Here is a 20467-nt window from a genome sequence, read left to right as displayed (position 1 = left end):
ACACTTTACTATATGTTTGTCAAATTTCACTTAGAGACACAAATTGTTGAATTAAGACATAAATATTGGGTTAATAGTTATATAAGTAAGCCAAATAAAACAGTCCCTACTCTATTAGAGCCCTAATCTAATCAATCGACACAATATATAAATATATAAATGTCTCTGCCAGTAGAATATAAGTCTTTGGACACCAGGACATAGTCTGCCTTGCTCACCACTGCACACAAGCACCTCCGCACACAGTAGGCATTTGAAATCATATTGAAAAAAAAAAAAAAACAAATATTAAGTGAAATTTCAAGACATAATTATATTGGACATTTCTCCCCTTGCATATAGTGTCCCTTCTCTCTTCTGCTCCAAATATGACTGCTACTCTTCCAAAGATGACAAACTAGGTTAAATAAGTTAGCATGTGCTAGATCAGCAGCACCTGCATAGGACTTTCTGCAATGATGGAAACCTGTATCTGTGGTGTCCAAGACAGTAGCCACTGCACACATGGCTTAATGAGCACTTGAAATGTGGCTGGTGCTACAAAGAAACTGGATTTTTTATTTTATTTAATTTTACCTAGTTAAAATTAAAATTTAAATATAGCAAGTTGCTACCCTACAGGGTAGGGCAGCTCTAGTGCCAGTAACATACTTTTGACCATACATACCAAGAAATACAAATCCTAAGGATCATTTTTGTATTCTTCAAGACAGTAAAAATGTTCCTCTAAGTATCTGAGGTGGTATTATATATTTATTTTAATTTGCATTCCCTTATTCACAAGGCCAAAATCTTTCCAAACATTTGCCTTTATATATATATAATGTGAGTCATCTTTTTATACACTTAACTGGCTTTCTTAGAATTCTAAATTTATTTTTAAAAGATAATACTTTCTTAATATCAATATATACATTAATTGTAGGAAGCCTGAATCAATACAGAAAAAAACATAATGGAAAAAATTTACCATAAGCCTAAAATCCAGATAAAAAACCATGATTAACATCATGAAATCTTTTTGTCTAACTTTTTGCTCTACCTTATATATTTTACATAAGGGAAATCATTCTGGATAATCAGTTTGTATTCTCCTTGTTATACTCATCATTCAATCATTAGCACTTCTCACATTACCAAAAATCCCCCCAAAATAATCTTGGTAGCTCTCTAACATCAATTTTATAGATGTATCATAATTTATTGAACCATGTCTCTATTAAATATTTAAGCTATTTTCTGTTATATATTCTTATAAAAGTATGTTGTGCTTCTTTGACTATAAATCCTTGATTTTATTTCTAATTATTTCCTGAGGACAGATCCTTGGAAGGTAAATTACTTGACACACTAAAAAGGTATGAAGGTTTTTTCAATATACTATCAAAATACTTTTCAGAAAGACAGCATAAGTCTATACTCTCATCAGCAAAGTATGTGAACCAACATTTAATAGTATCTTTTACTATTAAAACTCTGATAGTTGGAAATTGAATCTTATTTTCCTTTGTACTTTTAAAAAATGATTAGCAGTTGACTATTTTTTCAGGGATTACTTGTATTTTCTCCTGTATAAATCATGAATGCCTAGTTTTTGCCCATTTTATTATTATAGATTATTAGTGTTTTTCATATATATATGTCCTTTATGTAAAACTTATTAGCCTTTTTTAATATATAATAACTTTTCCTATTTTGATGTTTGATATTTCTACATATATTTTTATGTACTTAAGTTTTAATGTCTATTATTTTCCTTAACCAATTTCATCCATTGCTTTTATGCTTATAAAGAACTTTCTCATTCAAAAACAGATGAACATCCACCTACATTCCATCCATTTTTATCATTTCATATTTATCTCTAAAATCCATTGCAACTTATGTTATATAACATTAGGTTAGGAGCTGAGTTCATTTCACTCCAAATAGCTGGTGTCCTCACATGTCATTTTGATTTAATCTATATCAATAATCTCATTGAATGTCTAGTCCATGTCAAGAATGTTCTATGTACCTGTGATCCATTGGTGAACAAAATAGATTAAATTACTACCCTAATAAAGTTTATATTATTAATTTAATAATCCACGGTAACCAAACTACAGTCAACAGATGAAATCCATTCATTTACATCTTATCTATGGCTCCTTTCACTTGAGTAATTGCTCTACACTTGTGATAATGGCCTGAAAAACTCAAATATTAACTATCTTGCTCTTTACAGAAAAAACTTCATCTCTTGAAATAACCAATAGTTGAAAATCTATTTATTATATATTAATATCTTATATATGTAAAAATCTATTTCAAGCTATTTATTTCATGTCATTAATATACCTACTTAACTCTATGCTAAGAGCACACTTTGTTTTCAAATTCACTTTTTAAATATTTTTAATTTCAGTTGACATTTATTTATTCCACAAAACTTCTCAGTATCTGCTATATGTGAGATACTGTCCTATGTCAGGTATTCAGCAGTGAACTAAACGGACGAAAATCTCTGCCCTTATTTGTTTCAATAGAAACTGTTCAAATACATATAAAAATGTCAAGTAGGGTAAGAAATGAAGCAAGTGAAGGAGAGAGAGAGGGAAGAGGTTGCTACTTTACACAGAGTGGACAATGAAGGCTCTCTGAAGACTTTTAAGCAGAGACCTACAAGAAGAGAGAAATGAAGTCATGAGGATACCTGAGGGACATGTGCATCCCAGGCAGATAGAAGCAAAGGTGCTGAGATGGAGGTGCATTTGGGAAGCAGGCCACTAGCAGGAGAGCATGAGGAAGGGGTAGGTGGACGGGGGATAGGTCAAATAGTATAGTGGTTTCACTCTGGGCATAACCTGAGCAAAGGAGTGACATAAACCAACACTATCATTTATCATTACTATTATTATTATTATTATTATTATTATCATTATTATCATCATTCTCATCATTATAAGCTGCTATTTAGATGGAGGGAGAGGGCAAGAGTGGAAACAGGTTATAAGGCTATTGTAATAATCCAGTGAATGTTAGTGGTACCTTAGAGAAGGGTAGGAGTACTGGTGTGCTCAGAAGTAGCCATATTTTGGATATTTTATGATTAGAGGTTGTCAGATTTGCTAAAGAATTGGATTTAGAGTGTAAAAAAAATTACCAAGATTTGCCTGAATGCTTAAATTGAATAATGGAATTGCCATTTACTGAGATGCAAAAAATTTGACAAGAAAGTAATTTTTTGCTGTGCATGGAAGTGAATGAAGAGTTTAAGGTAAGATGGCCAAGTTATGATGTCATGTAGTAGGCAGTTTGATATGTAAGACTGGACATCGAGGGAAGGGTCCAAGCTTCAGTCAGCCTGGTATTAAATTTGGGAGAAGGATGAGATCAAAAAGGAAGTGATTGTAGACAGAGAAGGGAGCAAGTTTAAGGTTTGAGCTTGTACATTCCACTATTAGAAGCTGGAAAGACTCAGCGAAAACAGCAAAATGAGGAGTGGCCAATGAGATGGCAGGCAAATAGAGCAGGGCCGATATTCTGGGGGTCAAGTGAAGAAGTGTTTCAAGAAGGAACTGATCAATTATGATAAATGCTGCCAATGATTTAAAGAGAAAAAAGTATGATACAGAACAGGGACAAACTAATCATCAGTCAAGAGCCAAAACAATGTTCATTCCATGTGGGCACCATAGTATAATTCAGCATGAAAGTTGAGGAGAAAAATAGAATTATACCTGAGGGAAATGTGCTACACAAAGAATAACTTTATAAAATACTTTATACTCTTCACTTCCCTGCACGGCTAACTCACAAGTCCATATAAAAGAACTCCATAAAGTGAGACTTTTCAATGGTGCATTCCACTTAAGAAAGTCAAGAAAATTATAAAATCAAATCATTAAGCAAAAAATACCTATTCAATCCTATCAAATTAAAGAACTTTGAAAGTACATTTCAAAGCACATATAAATTTTGTCTTTACTACCACTTTCTATGATTCGGTAAGCTAAGTAAAGGGAGAGAATTGCTCAAGTGACCGGTTTGATAATGAAATACTCTGATTTGTCTTGTTAAGCACTGATTGATGGGTTAATGACATGATACTGTGTTAGGTGTGCCTCTAAGTTATTTCTTGATTTAATTTCATTTTGCAAATACATCATGTAGAGCACTGTTGGCCATTATAGAATCTTGAAATTGATAATAAAATTGGGAACATCTTCAAAAGATAAAGAATAGCTCAGACTAACATTGACTGTAGTCCACCTCCCTCCCTGTACTTTCTAAATATGACTCAAATCCCCTGATTCTGCAAAAACAATGTTACAAAGGAAAATAAAAGCATTTCTGCCCTATCAACACCAATTTTAGCTGCATTGGAACATAGATCAAAGTGCGCTGTTGTTAAATGCTCAGAAAGATAGTGGAACTTTTTATGGGTTTAATAGCTTTGCTGCCTGACTAAATCTGGTATATTTGCAGGACGTGGATACAATCTCTGTCAGGAAATTAGAATGGAGTAAGTATGTGAAACAATCTAGCACGAGTTTATTAAAAAGTCTTTCAGAGGATTTTCTTATACGGGTCTTAACAAGACAAAAGACAAGAGGTCCAAACAGGAAAATAAAAAATGCCAATTAAGGTGACTCTTTAAAGAGCAAACAAAAAACCTGGTAGTGCTGGCTCCAGGAAATAAGAGAAGAAAGGTGGAAGGTGGTATGAGTGCCACTACATATTAATACTTTAGTTGCATTTTAAATAACACTGTTCTCTGAACTGCAACTAAAATAATCATCTGCCTTCTGACCAGACTCTGTCTGAAGCACTGGGGTCCATCCCAAATGTCAAATGCATAAAAAAAAAAAAAAAAAAAAATTAGAGAGAACCCAAAAGTACACTGAAAACAACAATGAGCCCAGAAACCATGTCAGATGAGGAACCACCAAAAGACATGGTAAAAATAATGGGAGACTTGTCAATAATATATTCGAGAAGCTATTATGGGAAAAGTACTGAATTGGGCTGCAGCAGACTTCCAAGCTCTGTTACTAGCGAGGCAACTCACCTTATGCTAGCAAATAATCTCTCTGCAACTCGGGAAAATTTGAAGTCAAACTAGATGATCTTAAGTTTCTTTAAGTTATATAATTTTATCATGTCAAAGTAGATCAGTGCAGAGGAAACTATGTTGCTTATAGTAAACACCTACATCTTTGCTGAACTAACTCATTCTACATAGCTGCACAAGGAAGAAGCAGGTAAAATTGGTTTAATATAAGAGCTGTAAACAATTAAAACTGTGTAATAATGAGACTAGTTGTCTCAAAAAATAGTGAGATCATTGTTAATGGAAATATACAGGCCTGTGCTGAAGACTGTGAACTATATGACTACCAGTCTCTTCCAACTCTAAGGTCCTATGATTCTTTAGGTCCAATTTACCAAATACCTTTCCTCCAGATTACATTCACCATTTCTCACTGATGTGAATCAGTTGTTCCAGGATTTCATCTCTTTGTTGTAACATTTGAATTGAGTCCATTCTATGTCAAGTCACTATTGTGCTTGTCTAGCCTCATGGACATGGTTTCTGGCTCTTGTCTAGATTGGATGGTCTCCCTTTTGGTTATCCTCACCATTATTATTTGGTACAGATCTTGGGGAAGCCTTTCGAAATTGCTTTAAAGGCTACATAACCTTGTGATAATATCAATGATGTTGCCATGATGTGGATGAAATGACCATGTTACCAACTCTCTTACTAAATACCAAGCATGTGCTAATAGCATCAAATGCATTATCTCATTGAATCCTCCCAGTAACTCTATGAGGGACGTGTTATTATTGTATTCATTTTACAAATAAGGAAGCTCAGAGTCAGAGGAGTAAGTTCCTTGCCCAAGATCACTGAGCTAGTAAGAGGCAGAATCTGGAATTGAACTCTGGCCTGGCTAATGCCTCTAAAATGTCTACTCTTACTTACCATGCTCTACTGTAGTGGTTATCAAATTGTGGTCCCTGGACTAGCAGCTTCAGCATCACCTGGGAACTCATTAAAAATGGAAAATCCCATATCTATTGAATCAGAAACTCTGGGGATGGGGCCCAGTAATCCATGTTTTAACAAACCCTCTAGATAATTCTGATGCTCCTTAAAGTTTGAGAACCATCCCTCTATTTAACTGCAAATTTGCCTAGAAGACCACATTCTACTTATTTAACCACATTTTTTATATTTAAATTTGAAAGCATGTGGTAGTTCCTTAATCTTTCTTCTAGGAGAGAAAGGCAAATCTTAGATATGGAAAAATCAGGTTTCCTATCCCTTTCCTGAAACAGAAAGTCTGATTCCTTGTCATTCTCGGTGAAGGGAGAAGAGAGCTGCTCCTTTCAAATATAAATAAGAGGTAAACAACAAGGAAAGAAAAAATGCTTTATGCAGTACAGCTAAGCTGTTGCAGTTAGACATAATGAGTGAACAGACTAAGAAGATCCTAAAGTTCCCCTAGAGTTTTTATATAATAAATAATATTGTTTACTTAATCAAAACAGTTAAAATAATACTCTTTCTTTTTTAGAAAAAGAATATATATATGTGTATATATATTATATATACATATATATGTGTGTATATATACATATATACTTTTTTCTAAAAAAGAAAGTTATTTTAACTGTATATATATATATTTTACTTAGCCTTATGAACCTATCAATTGAAAGAGTGTTTCAACAGTAGCATAAGCAGTGGCAGTTATCATTAGCTTTCTTTGGTTCAAAAAATTTAAAAAATCCTTTTAACTTTGCAGCTCATGCTTCCTAGAATGTGACCTTGTTCTTTTTCAAGCTTATCTTTAGTCCATAGCACTGTGCAACTCTGCAAATCATTCCATAATCTCTTTAATATCTTCCTGCACGTGCAATTTTAAAGCTCAGTCGTCAGCATATAAACCATCCTTTACTTCAAGGTCTCTCTCTGGAGATACTTATAGCTGATCAGGTACAAGGGCTTTCACAAGGTCAAAGGGAGTTGGGGGGTGGAATACGAGTGGTGTGTAAAACCTGTGTAAACAGAATGATTTCTCCTCAGGTGCAGGTTTACCTGAGAAAGGTAATGAGTGCCTATTAGTTCTATAGAAATGAAGGAGAATAGGGACTGCCTTACTTGATTCGTGCTTGGAAATAGCAGAGCTCGCTCATGCTACACCACACCACAGGTAAAACAGGCATATTTCACCTGCAAGCCTTGATGAAATAAAAGAGTTCCGGGACTTGAATAATACCTGATTTATTTTATGATACAAGATTTCTCTCAGATATTTCAATCTGTAGTTGATGTTTTATTAATCCCTTTTGTCTTCCCTCCTTCGCAAAAGGGCTGTATGAGGTGGCGGGCTAATGGATAACAGTCAGCATTCACTTTTATAAGACACTGAAAAAACAAACCTCATCAACCCCTCTCCTGCAAATAAATGTAAATGAGGCCTAGCAAATCCACCAGCATTCAGGAATGTAGGAAACAGGAGGACTTTCATAGGCCACTGTAAGTCATAATGGGTCTGAGGAGTTATCTATACACTTTCTTCTATTATCAAAACTCTTATTTGAATGTCATGTCCCATAACTTTAAAGAGAAACCCAGAGAAGATCCAAAATAATACTAAAATAATAACCCTGGACATTATGATAATTTAGCATGTAAAAATAAAGGAATAAGTGCTATCTATCAAAAAAATTCCTTCCTTCTTTCCTTTACTCATTCATTTACTTAAGATTAACGAAGTAAAATACATGCTTGACAGTATCTAGAAAAGGCCAAACAGCTCCATATGTCCACCCTGATATCCCCCAGAAAAAGCCAAACAAGAAGAAATAGACTCAAAGTTAAAAGCAGAATATATTTTGACTGGCCTGAGTAAAACCACTAGGTGATTCAATTCCTAAAGCACACTTCCAAAGAAGGCTCTGAATAGGCAACAAAGAGCCATGCTAAATCCTGAATAGTTAGGTCAAGTACCTACCTTTCCAAAAGCAGTAAGCAAGACTTCTTAAGATCTTTTCCAACTTTGATTTGTAATTGCATTTATGATAGAAGGGAGAATACAAACTGACCCCTGACAAATGTCTTCTCTAACCAATGTAAAAAGGCCACTAAAATTTCATTTAATAACAGACCAACATAGTTGTAAAAGTAAAAATGAACAACTTTGTTGCTATATGAACAGTACTGGGTATTTTGTGTACATTAACTCATTCAATCTCATGATCTTCTGAAACTCATTCACAACTTTTTTAATATAATGGATTATATCCAAAGGTAATAGGTTTCATTCTAAGTTTTTATCCAGATACTTGAAACTGTTTAGTGAAAATACATGTTGGAAAAGTTTATTAAACATGAAGCAGCATGTAATGGTCAAAGTGTAACTTACCCTTGCCATATCCACCAAGAAGTTCTCAAATAATTTCCAAATGTGGTTACTTGTATAAATTTCTTTCATTTCCACTTCAGTGTCAACATAACAGTGATTAACAAAATTCACATATGCAATTTTAACCTGTACAAGTTTCAAATACAAAAGAGAGTTTCCTTTATTCATTTTCAAACATCAATTATGAAAGGTTAAATAAAATCTGCATTAGTTCCCACAGTGGATTAAGCATGTTTTTTGTCTACCCTGAAAGCATTCCCACCTTCCGTCTTTCACTAAGACACTTTATCCCATTCCTTGACCCAGGGTGAACACGTGACCTGGTATTCGATTCTTCTGAGTCCAATGACTGGTGTGAGAATGTGCACGTCACATAAACTAAGTCTATCATATTCGAGACACTAGATGTCAAACTCCCCTTTCCCTCCCCACTCTCCCCTCTCACTCTTCCTTCCTCTGCTGTCTTCTCCCCTTCCCTCCCCTCTCCTTCTCTCTCTGTCTCTGTCATAGTCTTTCTCTTTCTCACTCTCTCTCCCCCTCCCTCTCCCCCACCTCCCTCTCATTGCTAAAGTGGTGCAAGCTAAAGCCATCTTCTTTAGGTGTGTGAAGGAAAATTATGCTCGGAAGAAGAAAATAAGGCAAAACCACAAAGGAAAAGGGAATAGGAGATGGAAAGAATTCTCACACTGTTTGAAGCTCTTGATCCGTCTGAACAACTATCCTTCAAATTCCCAAATACAGGAGCCGATTAAATTTTCTTTTTTAAAAATTTAAACTAGCTTGTTAGGTTTCTATAACTTGCAACCAACAGAGTTCTAATATAATGTTTAAATGTGTCAACTAAATTATTGCCATTCAAAAATATTTAAATTACTATTTCTGAGAAGAAGCAGGTTTATTTTAAGATGTAGTAAAATTCCTTTCCAGATTTAGCAAAATTCCATATAAAGGAGTGAGATGAGTTTCACCCACATATACCATTTCTAAACTGTGTATGGGCAGTAGTTTTTGTTCTTCATTTTCTTTACTTTCTTTTTATTGAAAATGTGATGAATGTTTTATAACATTCTCCCCAGATACAAATGTGTATACATGTAAGATATCATATAAACAATTTCAGGGGATTCATGGAATCCAAGGTAGAATCATAAGTAATACAGGGTCAGCTTTCATGTCCTTAGTGCATATTACTACTTGACTGAGGTCTAAAGCAAACCTTTAGTGACAGGGTGCCTGTGTCAAGGACTGACCATAGGGTAAGGAGACATCAGAGCCATTCTGTGAATTATCATAATCATCTTAACAGAAGCTAACATTTATTCATCATCTGCTACATGTCAGACACCTTCAGCATTTTATATGTAATATCTTACTTAATTTCATACTCCAAGAATCTTATCAGGTCCATACTATAATAATTCCACTTTCAATTTGTGACAATTGAAGATGAGAAAGGTTAATAACTTGTTTGGAGTTTGTCACACAGTCAAGAAGTATTGGGTCCAGGTTTCTGACTCATTTTTTCAATTCATTTGTTCATTCATGCAAAACATATTATTAAGTGTAGGCTCAGGCTCAGACATTATAATGGTAAATTAGAAACAAATCTTGTTCTCACCCTCACTGAGTGTATAATCTTGGGAGAGGATGTGAGGGCTACACATATTTATTAACTAATAAAATTCTAATATCAAATTTTAAATTATAAACTCTACTACAGGAGGCTATGAAAGTCTTCCTTGAAAGGATAATGCCTGAATCAAGGTCTGAGAATGAAGAGGAGTGAAGCAGATGTACACAAGAGGTAGGAGTGGTATTGTCAGAGAGAACTGCACGTGGGAAGAAACACGGTCCGAATCAGGACCTCATATGAAGACGGAAACCATGGATTTAATCACTATGCTATGCTTCTTTTCTTTGCCATCTTTCAAACCAACGAAGTCATAAAGTAACCCTGGTTTGAGATGACAACAATTCCACAAAATTATGTTTTCAAGGTCATCACAACATCAGACTATTTGGAAGTCAGGAAGTTAATCTAACTTGACAACTTTTTAAGTTACCATGATTTAAAATGTTTAGATTTAGATCATATTCAGCATATCACGCATTTATGAACTTTGCAATAGAACATAACAAAGGAAAAGAAAGACATCAGGACAATGTACATTCCTGGAAAACTCATTAATCCCACTGGCAGGCAAGCAGTTTCTAATGAGTTTTTTTCCTGTCATCAGAGCCAGACTAGGACAGAGGGTAAAAGATGATGTCTGAATAAAGCAAAATGTGTGTTCATATTTCCAAGAACACATCTATTCTATAAAGCAAGGTAAACCTACAGAGTCATACAGATGATCCTGCAGCACCATCCTATCCTTTACTATCAATCACTGTGAATTATTTACGAAATGTTTTTTACATTCTCAAGAATATTCTAGAAGTTACAAGTAAATTTTTCAGTTTGTTCACATTGCCATAGTTAGAATTCAGAGACTCCTGTAGTAGCTTCCAAAGCCCATACTTTAAAAAGATTTATAGTCTTTCATAGCTTCTTATGGAACTAAGAAAGTAAACTTTTTAATGTTCTTTTTAAATTTTCATAATTATATAACTAAGCACAATTCCTTGACTAAATATACTATCTCATTATAAATAGCAGTACGGGAACTTCTGGCACTTACGCACTTTAAAAATTATTTTCAATTCTATAGCTCCTAAGTGTTTGCCAGGCTGACCTCAGGGATGCAGTCATCGTGCGTCACCACCCTCACTATGTCGTCCAGGGGCAGAAGGGAATTGCACTTGATTTCAGTGTAGACGTTCTTCCCCTCTGTACACGCGGCCAGCAACTCCACGAGGGTGATGTGGTAGGCTAGAGGACCACTCTCGTCCCCCCGGTCTCTCTCTGAACACATCATTTGGAGAAGGATGGGGAACGATGCTCTATCATTGTAAAATATCAGCACATCTTCACCCCCGTTTATCAACTGAAATGACAATAAGAGAGTCTATACAGCAGTCCAAATACTCATCCTTGCAGTTATTGCCAAAGGCTTGTTCTGTCTGGAAACACACGTACGTTTTTGTAAAAATAGCAGATAATGTTGCAAAAATAGAACTATACCAAGGGAGGATGGCAAAAAGATTCTAGTCATGTGCTAAGCAATTAATTATGAATACTGTCAAAACCAGTAGGGGAGATATGGGAATGGCAGATGGGGGCAAGAATTAATGACATTAATGATAGTAAATTGTTCAACAGTTACCCACTGAAATTAAACCTGCAAAATATTCCCTCTGCTTCAAATGCAAGACTCTACTGCCAAAGCACAAGAAATCTCATAAATCTAATTTTACTAAAGCAGAATAAAGTATCCCCATCCCTTTCAACAGTGACAAAATAAGTAAGCAAGTACATTGAGCCAAATGCAACTCTATAAAAATCTGGAAATTCTATGTGTCATAAGCATCAGTAAAAGCAGAGAGATGAGAAAGAGAAAAAAAGATGACTTCAGAAAAAAGAAAGAAACAAAACAAATATGCTTTTAGGACACAAATTTTCCTTCCTATTTTTGTTTATATATTCTAACCCCAATGTGAGATATTTTGGTGGGTAACACAGCTTATATAATTTTTTTCTGTTTTATTTAAATTCACAGTATATTTAAATTGATTAAGAATTATTTGGCTTAGTTTGAAAGTTATGTTGAAGAGGATGTATATGTGCCAAAAACATGTATTATATTTTTATACAATATAATATTACAAATACTTCTTTACACATAGGAACACTTGACCTCCTAAGTGTCATACAACTGACTTAAATATTTGGTGCTTTCCCACTGTAATTCTTTCCTTGATAATCATAATACAAAATCAGATTGGTTCCCACACATTTCAAGGCAATGAAGAACTAGCATGAATGTAAACGTAGATAAGGAAAAGGTAACTTTTACAAGTGAAAATGTTTCTTAAAATGTTTAAAACAAAAATTCACGTTAAAAATTCAAAGGTTTATGCCAGCTTAATTTTAACATCTCTGTGGGGAAAGAGGGCTCACATTGAATGAATATAGAAATCACCCTCATTGCCAAATTTCAGGTATATATTGGGAAAGTCCCCCCAATCAATATAATCTACTATATAACTGGTAGCTATATTTGAAAGCTGCCTTAATTCATACAATCCTTTAGAAAAACATTCAGTCACAGAGCAAATGATTTAACCCAATGGGCTCAAAGAGCTGTCAGCTCTCCACCATATCATGTGGTTCTCAGTGAGTAACTTACTCATTTCATAAGTCACACAACGAAAATGACAAAATAAAGTACTTCATTTGTTTTTCTTAAATTTTTAACTTACTCTAAAAAGCTAAGTTTTCACATGTGATAAATCTCTGATGAATACTTTCTATTAATTAGTTTCATTCCCTTTAAAGGACTCTGCAAATAGTAGCAGAGAACATCCATTCTATACTGCAGGAACAGAGTAAAAAGGCACTGGAAAAGCAGAGTTTAATATATTTTTGTTATACATTAAAAACTTAGAAGTATAAAATTTTCTCATTCTCATCCTAAAGAATCTACAACATGTCATAGGATCTTAACCATCATTTAAAGTACACAAATTCATTAAGGATCAAAAATAAAAGTATACTCGTAGAAAATTATAAAATTAACTTATATTACTTCACTAGACTTAAGCAAAATATATGCTTAAATAGTCATGATTAAACTATTTTCCAAAAATACATCGCTGCATTTTCTTTGACTCTAAGTTAACAGAAAACACTTATTTGAGCATACTGTTTGTGTGAAGCTGATAAAATGACAAGAGAACCTACCTCTGTCATTACCATATCCTGGCATTTCTTCACATATTTACCATCTGCTTTTACAATCGTTTGCAAAAACCTCAGGTACTCCACGTGGCGGCCGTGTGTCTCAATGCAGTGCACGAAATGCTGCACAACTCTCTCGCTGATTTCATTGCACAGATGGTAATTGTTCATGAAGATGTGCCGCATGGTTTCTGCTTCAAGGAGCTGAACAGAGAGGAACGTGCCCTTGTAATTCTGACAAGATCAGTTTTCTAAGCTACAGTACTTAGACTAATTTCCCTGCTAATGATCATTTTTATATGTTATGCAAAGCCATAAATGCAATGAGATCATTCACCACTAAAAGAAAACTGAGCTCGCAAAGAAATTTAGTTGGGAAAAGGTACTTATTATTATAAAGATCAACATGTTGGCAACAGTATTCTTGAGATGAATTTAATTATCTGTTATTCAAAGTTAGCTCTTCCATAGTACTCGCTTACACATATTTTACCCAGCAGAGCAAATTCCACCTTTGAGTTTTCCATATTTATCTTACTCATGGCACTGCAGAATTAGTCCTTTGTTCTACCACACCATTTTCCTAACATTAAACTATACACAAATAAATGAAATGGTTATTTGCAGGTAATTTTTCCCAAGTCTCCTTAAATGTTTCTTTAATGGAAATAATATTCGCTTTGAGGGAGAAAATCCCTATAAGGAAAAAAAAAATGAGGTGATGAAGATTCATAAAATTCTACTCATCAATGCTGCTAAAATTAATTTGATGGACACTTTACTGTAAATATTAGAAGTCACTAAAGTACTTACCCCAGGAGTTAAAAACAAATTCAGATGTTTATGAAGGAGAACCTGATTCTGTGGGTTTCCCCGACAGAAATTCTGCAGGAATGTATGGGCCAGGTTCATTACTTCATTCATCTTTTCATCATTCTGTAAGTTAAAGAGAGGCGCGTGACACAGAGAAACAAACATAGCACAGTAAAAGTATTCTCAAAAAATAATGTTTGGGGGCATGTGCACTTTTTCTCTTCCTGCCACTGTTTTACACTCCCGTTCTCTGTGCCCTTTCTGTTTCTATGAAACTCCCAGTTACCCCCCACAGAACACTCCCTATCACCAGTTTTAGATGTTTCTTGCCTCTTTATTCCTCCTCCTATGATCGGTTCTGCTCCACTCTCAATCCCCTCTTTGTTTTACAGTCTTTGTTTCTCCCCAACCTTTCTGCTTATCCACTTCATTTTCCCATCTCAGTCCATAGCTGCCTCTTCTTCCCCTGTCTCTGCCTCAAACCCCTCGGTCTTCCTTCTCTCTCTCTCTCTCTGGCCCCATTCTCTCTGTTTCTCCACCCTTCTCTGTCGCCATCCCTCTCATTCCTCCCTTTCTTGGATTTCCACTCTTTCCTGGTGTTTCTAGGTATCTGGGCCTTTGTAGGGGTTTTTGCTTGTTTTTCTTTGCTTCTCCTCTTTCTCAAACTTCTCCCAGCATCTCTTCCTCCTCTTCTCGTCCCTTCTATTCCGCTCCTGCTCCTGCTCCGTTGTCCTCCTTTCTTGGCCTTATTCTCTTTCTTTACCTCATTCACTTTTCCTCTTGTCCCCTACTGTGTAAATTTCTCTCTCTATTTTTTTCTGACCTTATATCTGTCCTCTCCTCTCCCTTCTCTGCCCCTTCTTTGCTATTGACTTGGGCTCCAATTTCCACATCTTTCTTTTCCTTTTTCCCTTTGCTTTCTCTCCTAATCTTTTCCCCCTCTTTTTTTTTTTTTTTTTTTGTCCCTCTTTCTTAACACATGTACTTTTAGGTTGCTTCTCTTATTCACTGTCATTTTCCAAAGTTCCATAATACTATCATTTGCTTATAGGACTCTCATTAAGAAACTTAACTCTCAAAGTTCACAAAGAACACAAAGTTCTCTCCTTAAAGGTAGTCTTTTACCAATATCACTGAAACTATCTAAACTTTGCCTGAGTAGTTGATTTTCCTATTTGTCATGTGGTTCATGTCAGAGATACAAACTGGACTCATGTTTTAAGTAGTAGTTTATATTAAATAATTTTAATGCTTTCTTTTAACTAATCTAAGAGTCTATAGTTTATGACATTTATAGTTAAACGAACAGCCTAAGATAATTAATAGACACATGTCCTCATATATATAATGGAATGAATAAGACTAATAATAAATAAATAGAAAAACTCCATTCCTAATTTTAAAATAGGAAATTTTTTATTTCAAAATCTACTAACACTTTCCTTTACTTATATAATTCAGGAATAGTAAAAAGATATAAGAAACTTCAGCCGCAGGAATACTCAATTCCCACTGAAAAGCTGAAGAGCACAGAACACCAGGGCCAGTTCTACTGTATTTGATATTTCTTTAAAACGCTTATCCTTTTTTTGTTTTTGAATAATCCAGTTATTAAAACTGAGCAAACCTATAAACACAAAAGTAATAGTAAAATACTCAATGCTACAGTTACATTTTTAAAAGGAGGGACTTGATCAATATGTCAAATTTGTCAAATGTCCATGTTACAGTATCAAAGATAAAATCATTTGGATACTAAAAGTCGAGGATTTAATACCTTTTGTTACTTTTTAATAATTCTTTTATTAAATTCTTTTATTCCACCTAAGGAATTTATAAATGTACATATTAAAAGTAACAAAGTCGAGGGGACAGGGGATGGGACATGAATCCAGTATAAGAAGTGAAAGTCCCAGTAGGGAGGGGCCTCTATGCACTAAGAGGCCTCGCATGGCACACTGGTGTCCAAGAGAGATAAAAAGGGCATTCACCGTGGGGGTGTCAGAGCCTGAAGGAGGTGCAGAGGGCACTCATGTGGAAGAATTGGCAGCAGCAGTGATGACAGATTAGTTATTATAGAGTATTCTTAAATCAATGACTATATGCACACACATGCACATATTCCCTAGCTTTGTCTATTTAGAGGGACCAGAGGGGCAAAACCCCAATAGCAATAAGAAAGGGCTCCAATGGCCAAATCTGGAACAAACTGAGAATCAAAATAATAATGATAGAAACCTAGTAGAATCTATTGCCTAAAATGAGCATCCACAAGTCCATAATGATAAAAATAAATAAATGAATACATTGAAAATTTGATGAAGAATGGGATATTTACCTAGTTTCAAAGAACCTCTCCACAAAATACTTTTTAGTTATAAAAGAAAAATGAGTACTTCACAGGGGAGAATCCTGGCAGACACCACGTTTGTTAAGCGATCAGAGTGTACGTCATCGGTAATGAGACAAACCAAAATTGGGTGCTGCCCATAAAGTAGTGGGAAGAATTCAGCGTCATTTCTGCTACATTCCTGCCAAAGATGCATAACTGAATCTAATCACAAGGAAATATCAGATGACTCAAATTAAGAGACAGTCTTCCAAGTAGCTGGTCTGTCTCCAAAAGTTTCAACATCATGAAAGTTCAAGAATGAGGAGATTTAAATAGACATGACAACAAAACAGCACCTGTTTCTAGGTAGATCTCCTTGTCAAACAGGACACGATTGGGATAATGGGAGACATGTGAATGGCTCGTGAGAATTAAGTGGCAGTAAATTCTCATACTCTTTCCTGATTTGGAAGGTTGTCATGTGGTTATGTAGAAAAGAGTCCTGGTTTGTAGAAACTAAGACACTAACTGGCTCAGGGGTGATGGGGCATCAGCTTGGAGGCTCACTTTCAAAGAGTTCAAGGAAAAAAAACTCATTGTAACTTTGCTATATGTTTGAAATTCGATCAAAATAAAAATAAATTTTAAGTAAGGACTAACCTTTTCATAAGGAATCTGCAGAAGATCCAACACCACTGAATGAGCTCCCATATTTTTCAGTAATCGTTGATGTTGATTCCGACACTTTTTAGTCTGTATACACAGTTTACTTAGCCTAATCAAAATCTTCAAAAAGAAGAAAAGCAGTAAATGTAACAAATATAACAGTAACTATAACACCCATGCAAAAATTCTTTGCCATGCAAACATAAAACCACATAAAAATATTTTACTTCCGCTGACCTCCTTTACAATCCGGTAGTTATTGCTCTTATTGCTGTCAATCTGCGGTTTCTTTGTTCCATCCTGCACTGGACTTAAAATGTTTGATTCCTAAAATAAATAAAAATATGCATTTTTATGCCTTACATAGCATTGTAATAAATTTACTTTGTAATAAGTAAATACACTTAAAAACTCTTTTGTAATAAATTTATGATTCAACTTAAATATTTCCTTTGTACTTTTTTTATCCAATAAAAAATTCTGTCTTGTATGCAAATTACTACTTCCTAATAATGAACAAATTATAAGATAAATGTCATTAATAACAATTCATGGGCTAAGGTAAAAAGGAAAAGCTATTACATATCAGTGCATTTTCTTATGGTAAACATATCAGACATATCATGGCTTTATATTGCCTATAGAAGAAAGAATAGTAAAAACCCAGAGCACCCAGAGCACAAAAGGTATAATTATATCATCAGGAATGAACTTCGGGGGAAAAAAAGAATGAAGAAGACTATCATAACAACTAAAAAACATTTCAGAAATGGTAAGAAAGAACACCTTAACCCAAGAATTCTCTGCCAGGTTACCATGACATCCTTAAAGACTAATGACGTGAGGCCAACCAAGCATGAACAAAAGCATGAAAATAAAGGAAAGGAAATAAAATTTAAATTAAAAATAATATTTTACATTACTAAACTGATGAAGTGGATTAAGAGAACCTGAAACACGAAAAATATTCCATTATATCAACCAATATCCATAGCACATAATATAAAAAATATAGAGTGTACATATTTTAGTTAACTATTGCAGTCACCATATGAAAATAATATACCAGTCACAAACAATTTAATTCATGAATATTTATTAAGAGTTAATACACACCTGGTACTAGACAAGGTGAGTGGATCTAAAAGAAATAAAAGATATGGCCCTTCTCATAAGAAAATTACAACCTATCTAAGCAAATAGGAAGAGATATAAAAATAAAGATTTGTACTGAGCAGAATTCACTAGTCAGAGAGAGAGGGGAGACTAGCTATAGCTTTAGACAGCATTATGAAGGAGGTCAAGTTTAAGACAAGGTCAGGAAAGACAAAAACTAGTTAAGCATGAGAGACATGTAGGAGGGCAAGGGGACATTTGTCAGGTGAAGAAGTCAGCTTAGATAAAGAACAAGTGTAACGGTGTAGAAAGTGGCGAGAACTGACAGCACATGTTGTAAGGGTGGGAAATTGAGTAAAGTGAGCCCTGATTACTTCCCTGATTTACAATATGTACAAAATTGCAATTGGGATAAATGTCAAGTTCAGCTTGGGCCAAAAAAAACACCATATACTCCTGACTATATTGATGGTGCTTGGCTCTCTCTCAATTAAAGGGGATCCAAATCTAACCTCAGGAAAAAAGTAACAAAAATATATGAAGCCAGTTGATATTATTTCATTTATCCCAATCTGTTATTTCTACCGTGTTCTGTGACAAATCACAAAATTACTATAAACCAAGAAAGAAAGAAAAAATACTTTCCTTGCTAGTCAAAAAATTCGGATGAAATATTTCAAGCAGGAGAGCGACTGATCAGTGTTGAGCCTTCACCACTCCTCAATAAGTTCTGCATTCCTTTTTTGCTTCTCTCCAGGCAAATATTGTCTAAGACAGAGGCTCCCAATCTGACCTCCGCCATAGGAAGTAACCTCTTCTCCCACTTTACTGAACATATGGAAATTACCCTACATGAAATTTCTTTTTTCCACCTGAAAATTTCCAGGGTCATCCACAAAACTGCCTATTTTCCCACTGTGTCTCCGAAAAAAATGTTTGATGTATGGATTTTTAAAATTCCATTTTGCCTGCCTCTTCTCCCTGCCCATCCCTGTTTCTAAGTGCATGGGCAGCTTTTACCCTCTCCTGACTCTTTCCATTCTCTTTAAAATATGGCCAAGTTGGGGCTCACCAAGCACTTTCAGTAATTCTGCCCAACCTGGGAAGTAGTCTCGCATCCCAGATTATTGTTCCCACTAAATTTCTCAAAAGAACAATCTACAACACATTGTGCTAAATTGCTTTACATGCCAATGACTCATAATCACCAAAACTTTCTTCAGCATTTTATTCTGTGATTCACTACCATTTTCTTTAAACCCCACTCTTTGGGTTTCATTGGGACTCGATACTCTTTCAAGATTACCTTCTTACCTTTGGACCACCTTGTCTCTTTCACTCAAGAGAATTGGAACTGCAAAAAGTAAAATGTATAAACACTAAAATCATTCAAAATGTTACTCTTAGAATCCAGGGTTGTGTCATCCATTTATCCTAATAAACTCTAAGAGGAAAACGAAAGTGGTTGAAGTGCACCCAAGGTAAATAAAAGAGAAAAAATATGTAAAATATTGTATGTAAGACAATAAACACTAAGTAAATCCTAAAAAGTTGTAGAATAAAATAAAAAACTGTATGTGTAAACGAAGCCAGTGTAGAAGAGGAAAGGGACCTGAATGCTAATATGAATGAAAACTATTTAGATGGAAAGAGACTAGAGGTAAGAGAATGAGACAAACGGGGTTTCTATTTGATAGCAAAAGTAATTTATTAATGAGAAGTAGAAACTGCAAAAGCTAGAAATAAAATTACATTTCCTTTCCTGTTCACAGAAGTTGAGACTGAATTTTTAAAAGACCATATTCTTTTTTTTTTTTCTGTAAGAGAAGAAATATTAAAACAAACAAACAAAAAACCCTATGTTTGTACTACAAAGCTGGATTAGGATAATATCAAATCCAAAGATTGGAGAAGAAGCTCTTTCTGATATATGTTAACTTTTTAAAAAATCAGTTTAAAATAAAGGCAAAACTTTGGCAGATATATTTAAGTCTACTTTTTAAACAATGACTTGAAGAAAAAGCAGCTGTCTTGTTTTAAGAAAAGTAATCTCAGGCGAAACATACTACATTACAAAAAGCTCTTTAGTACAGCCCAGGGGAAGATATAGACAACGTTAACCTCTGTTAAGTATGGGAATTATGAAGAATAATTATTTTAATTTAAAATTGCCAGCAGTCATCAAAAGGAGGCAACACGGGAGAATTCAATAAAAAGCCCCTTTTAATTTCAGAAAATAATTTGATGTGATTAAACTGAACAAAAATATTAACCAATAGA

The 20467-nt window shown here is 34.6% G+C and overlaps 1 protein-coding gene across 4 annotated transcripts in view; it reads right to left on the bottom strand.

Moving 5' to 3' along the window:
* Positions 1–20467, bottom strand: part of ITPR2 (inositol 1,4,5-trisphosphate receptor type 2) — a 405483-nt gene that overhangs the window by 204172 nt on the left and 180844 nt on the right. For all 4 annotated transcript variants that reach the window (XR_004955694.1, XM_016119206.2, XM_016119205.2 and 1 more), the window contains 6 exons: positions 17309–17398; positions 17066–17191; positions 14074–14196; positions 13264–13464; positions 11156–11407; positions 8421–8546 (listed from right to left, as the gene is read on the bottom strand). Coding sequence is in view for 3 of the 4 variants with exons in the window: in XM_016119206.2 (XP_015974692.2) it covers positions 8421–8546; positions 11156–11407; positions 13264–13464; positions 14074–14196; positions 17066–17191; positions 17309–17398 (918 nt within the window). In the remaining variant the exon portion in view is untranslated. The remainder of the gene's footprint in view (positions 1–8420; positions 8547–11155; positions 11408–13263; positions 13465–14073; positions 14197–17065; positions 17192–17308; positions 17399–20467) is intronic.

This window comes from Rousettus aegyptiacus, unplaced genomic scaffold (genome assembly GCF_014176215.1).
Source record: "Rousettus aegyptiacus isolate mRouAeg1 unplaced genomic scaffold, mRouAeg1.p scaffold_m13_p_2, whole genome shotgun sequence".
Taxonomy (NCBI): Eukaryota; Metazoa; Chordata; class Mammalia; order Chiroptera; family Pteropodidae; genus Rousettus; species Rousettus aegyptiacus.
This window is presented reverse-complemented; position numbering and strand designations above follow the sequence as displayed.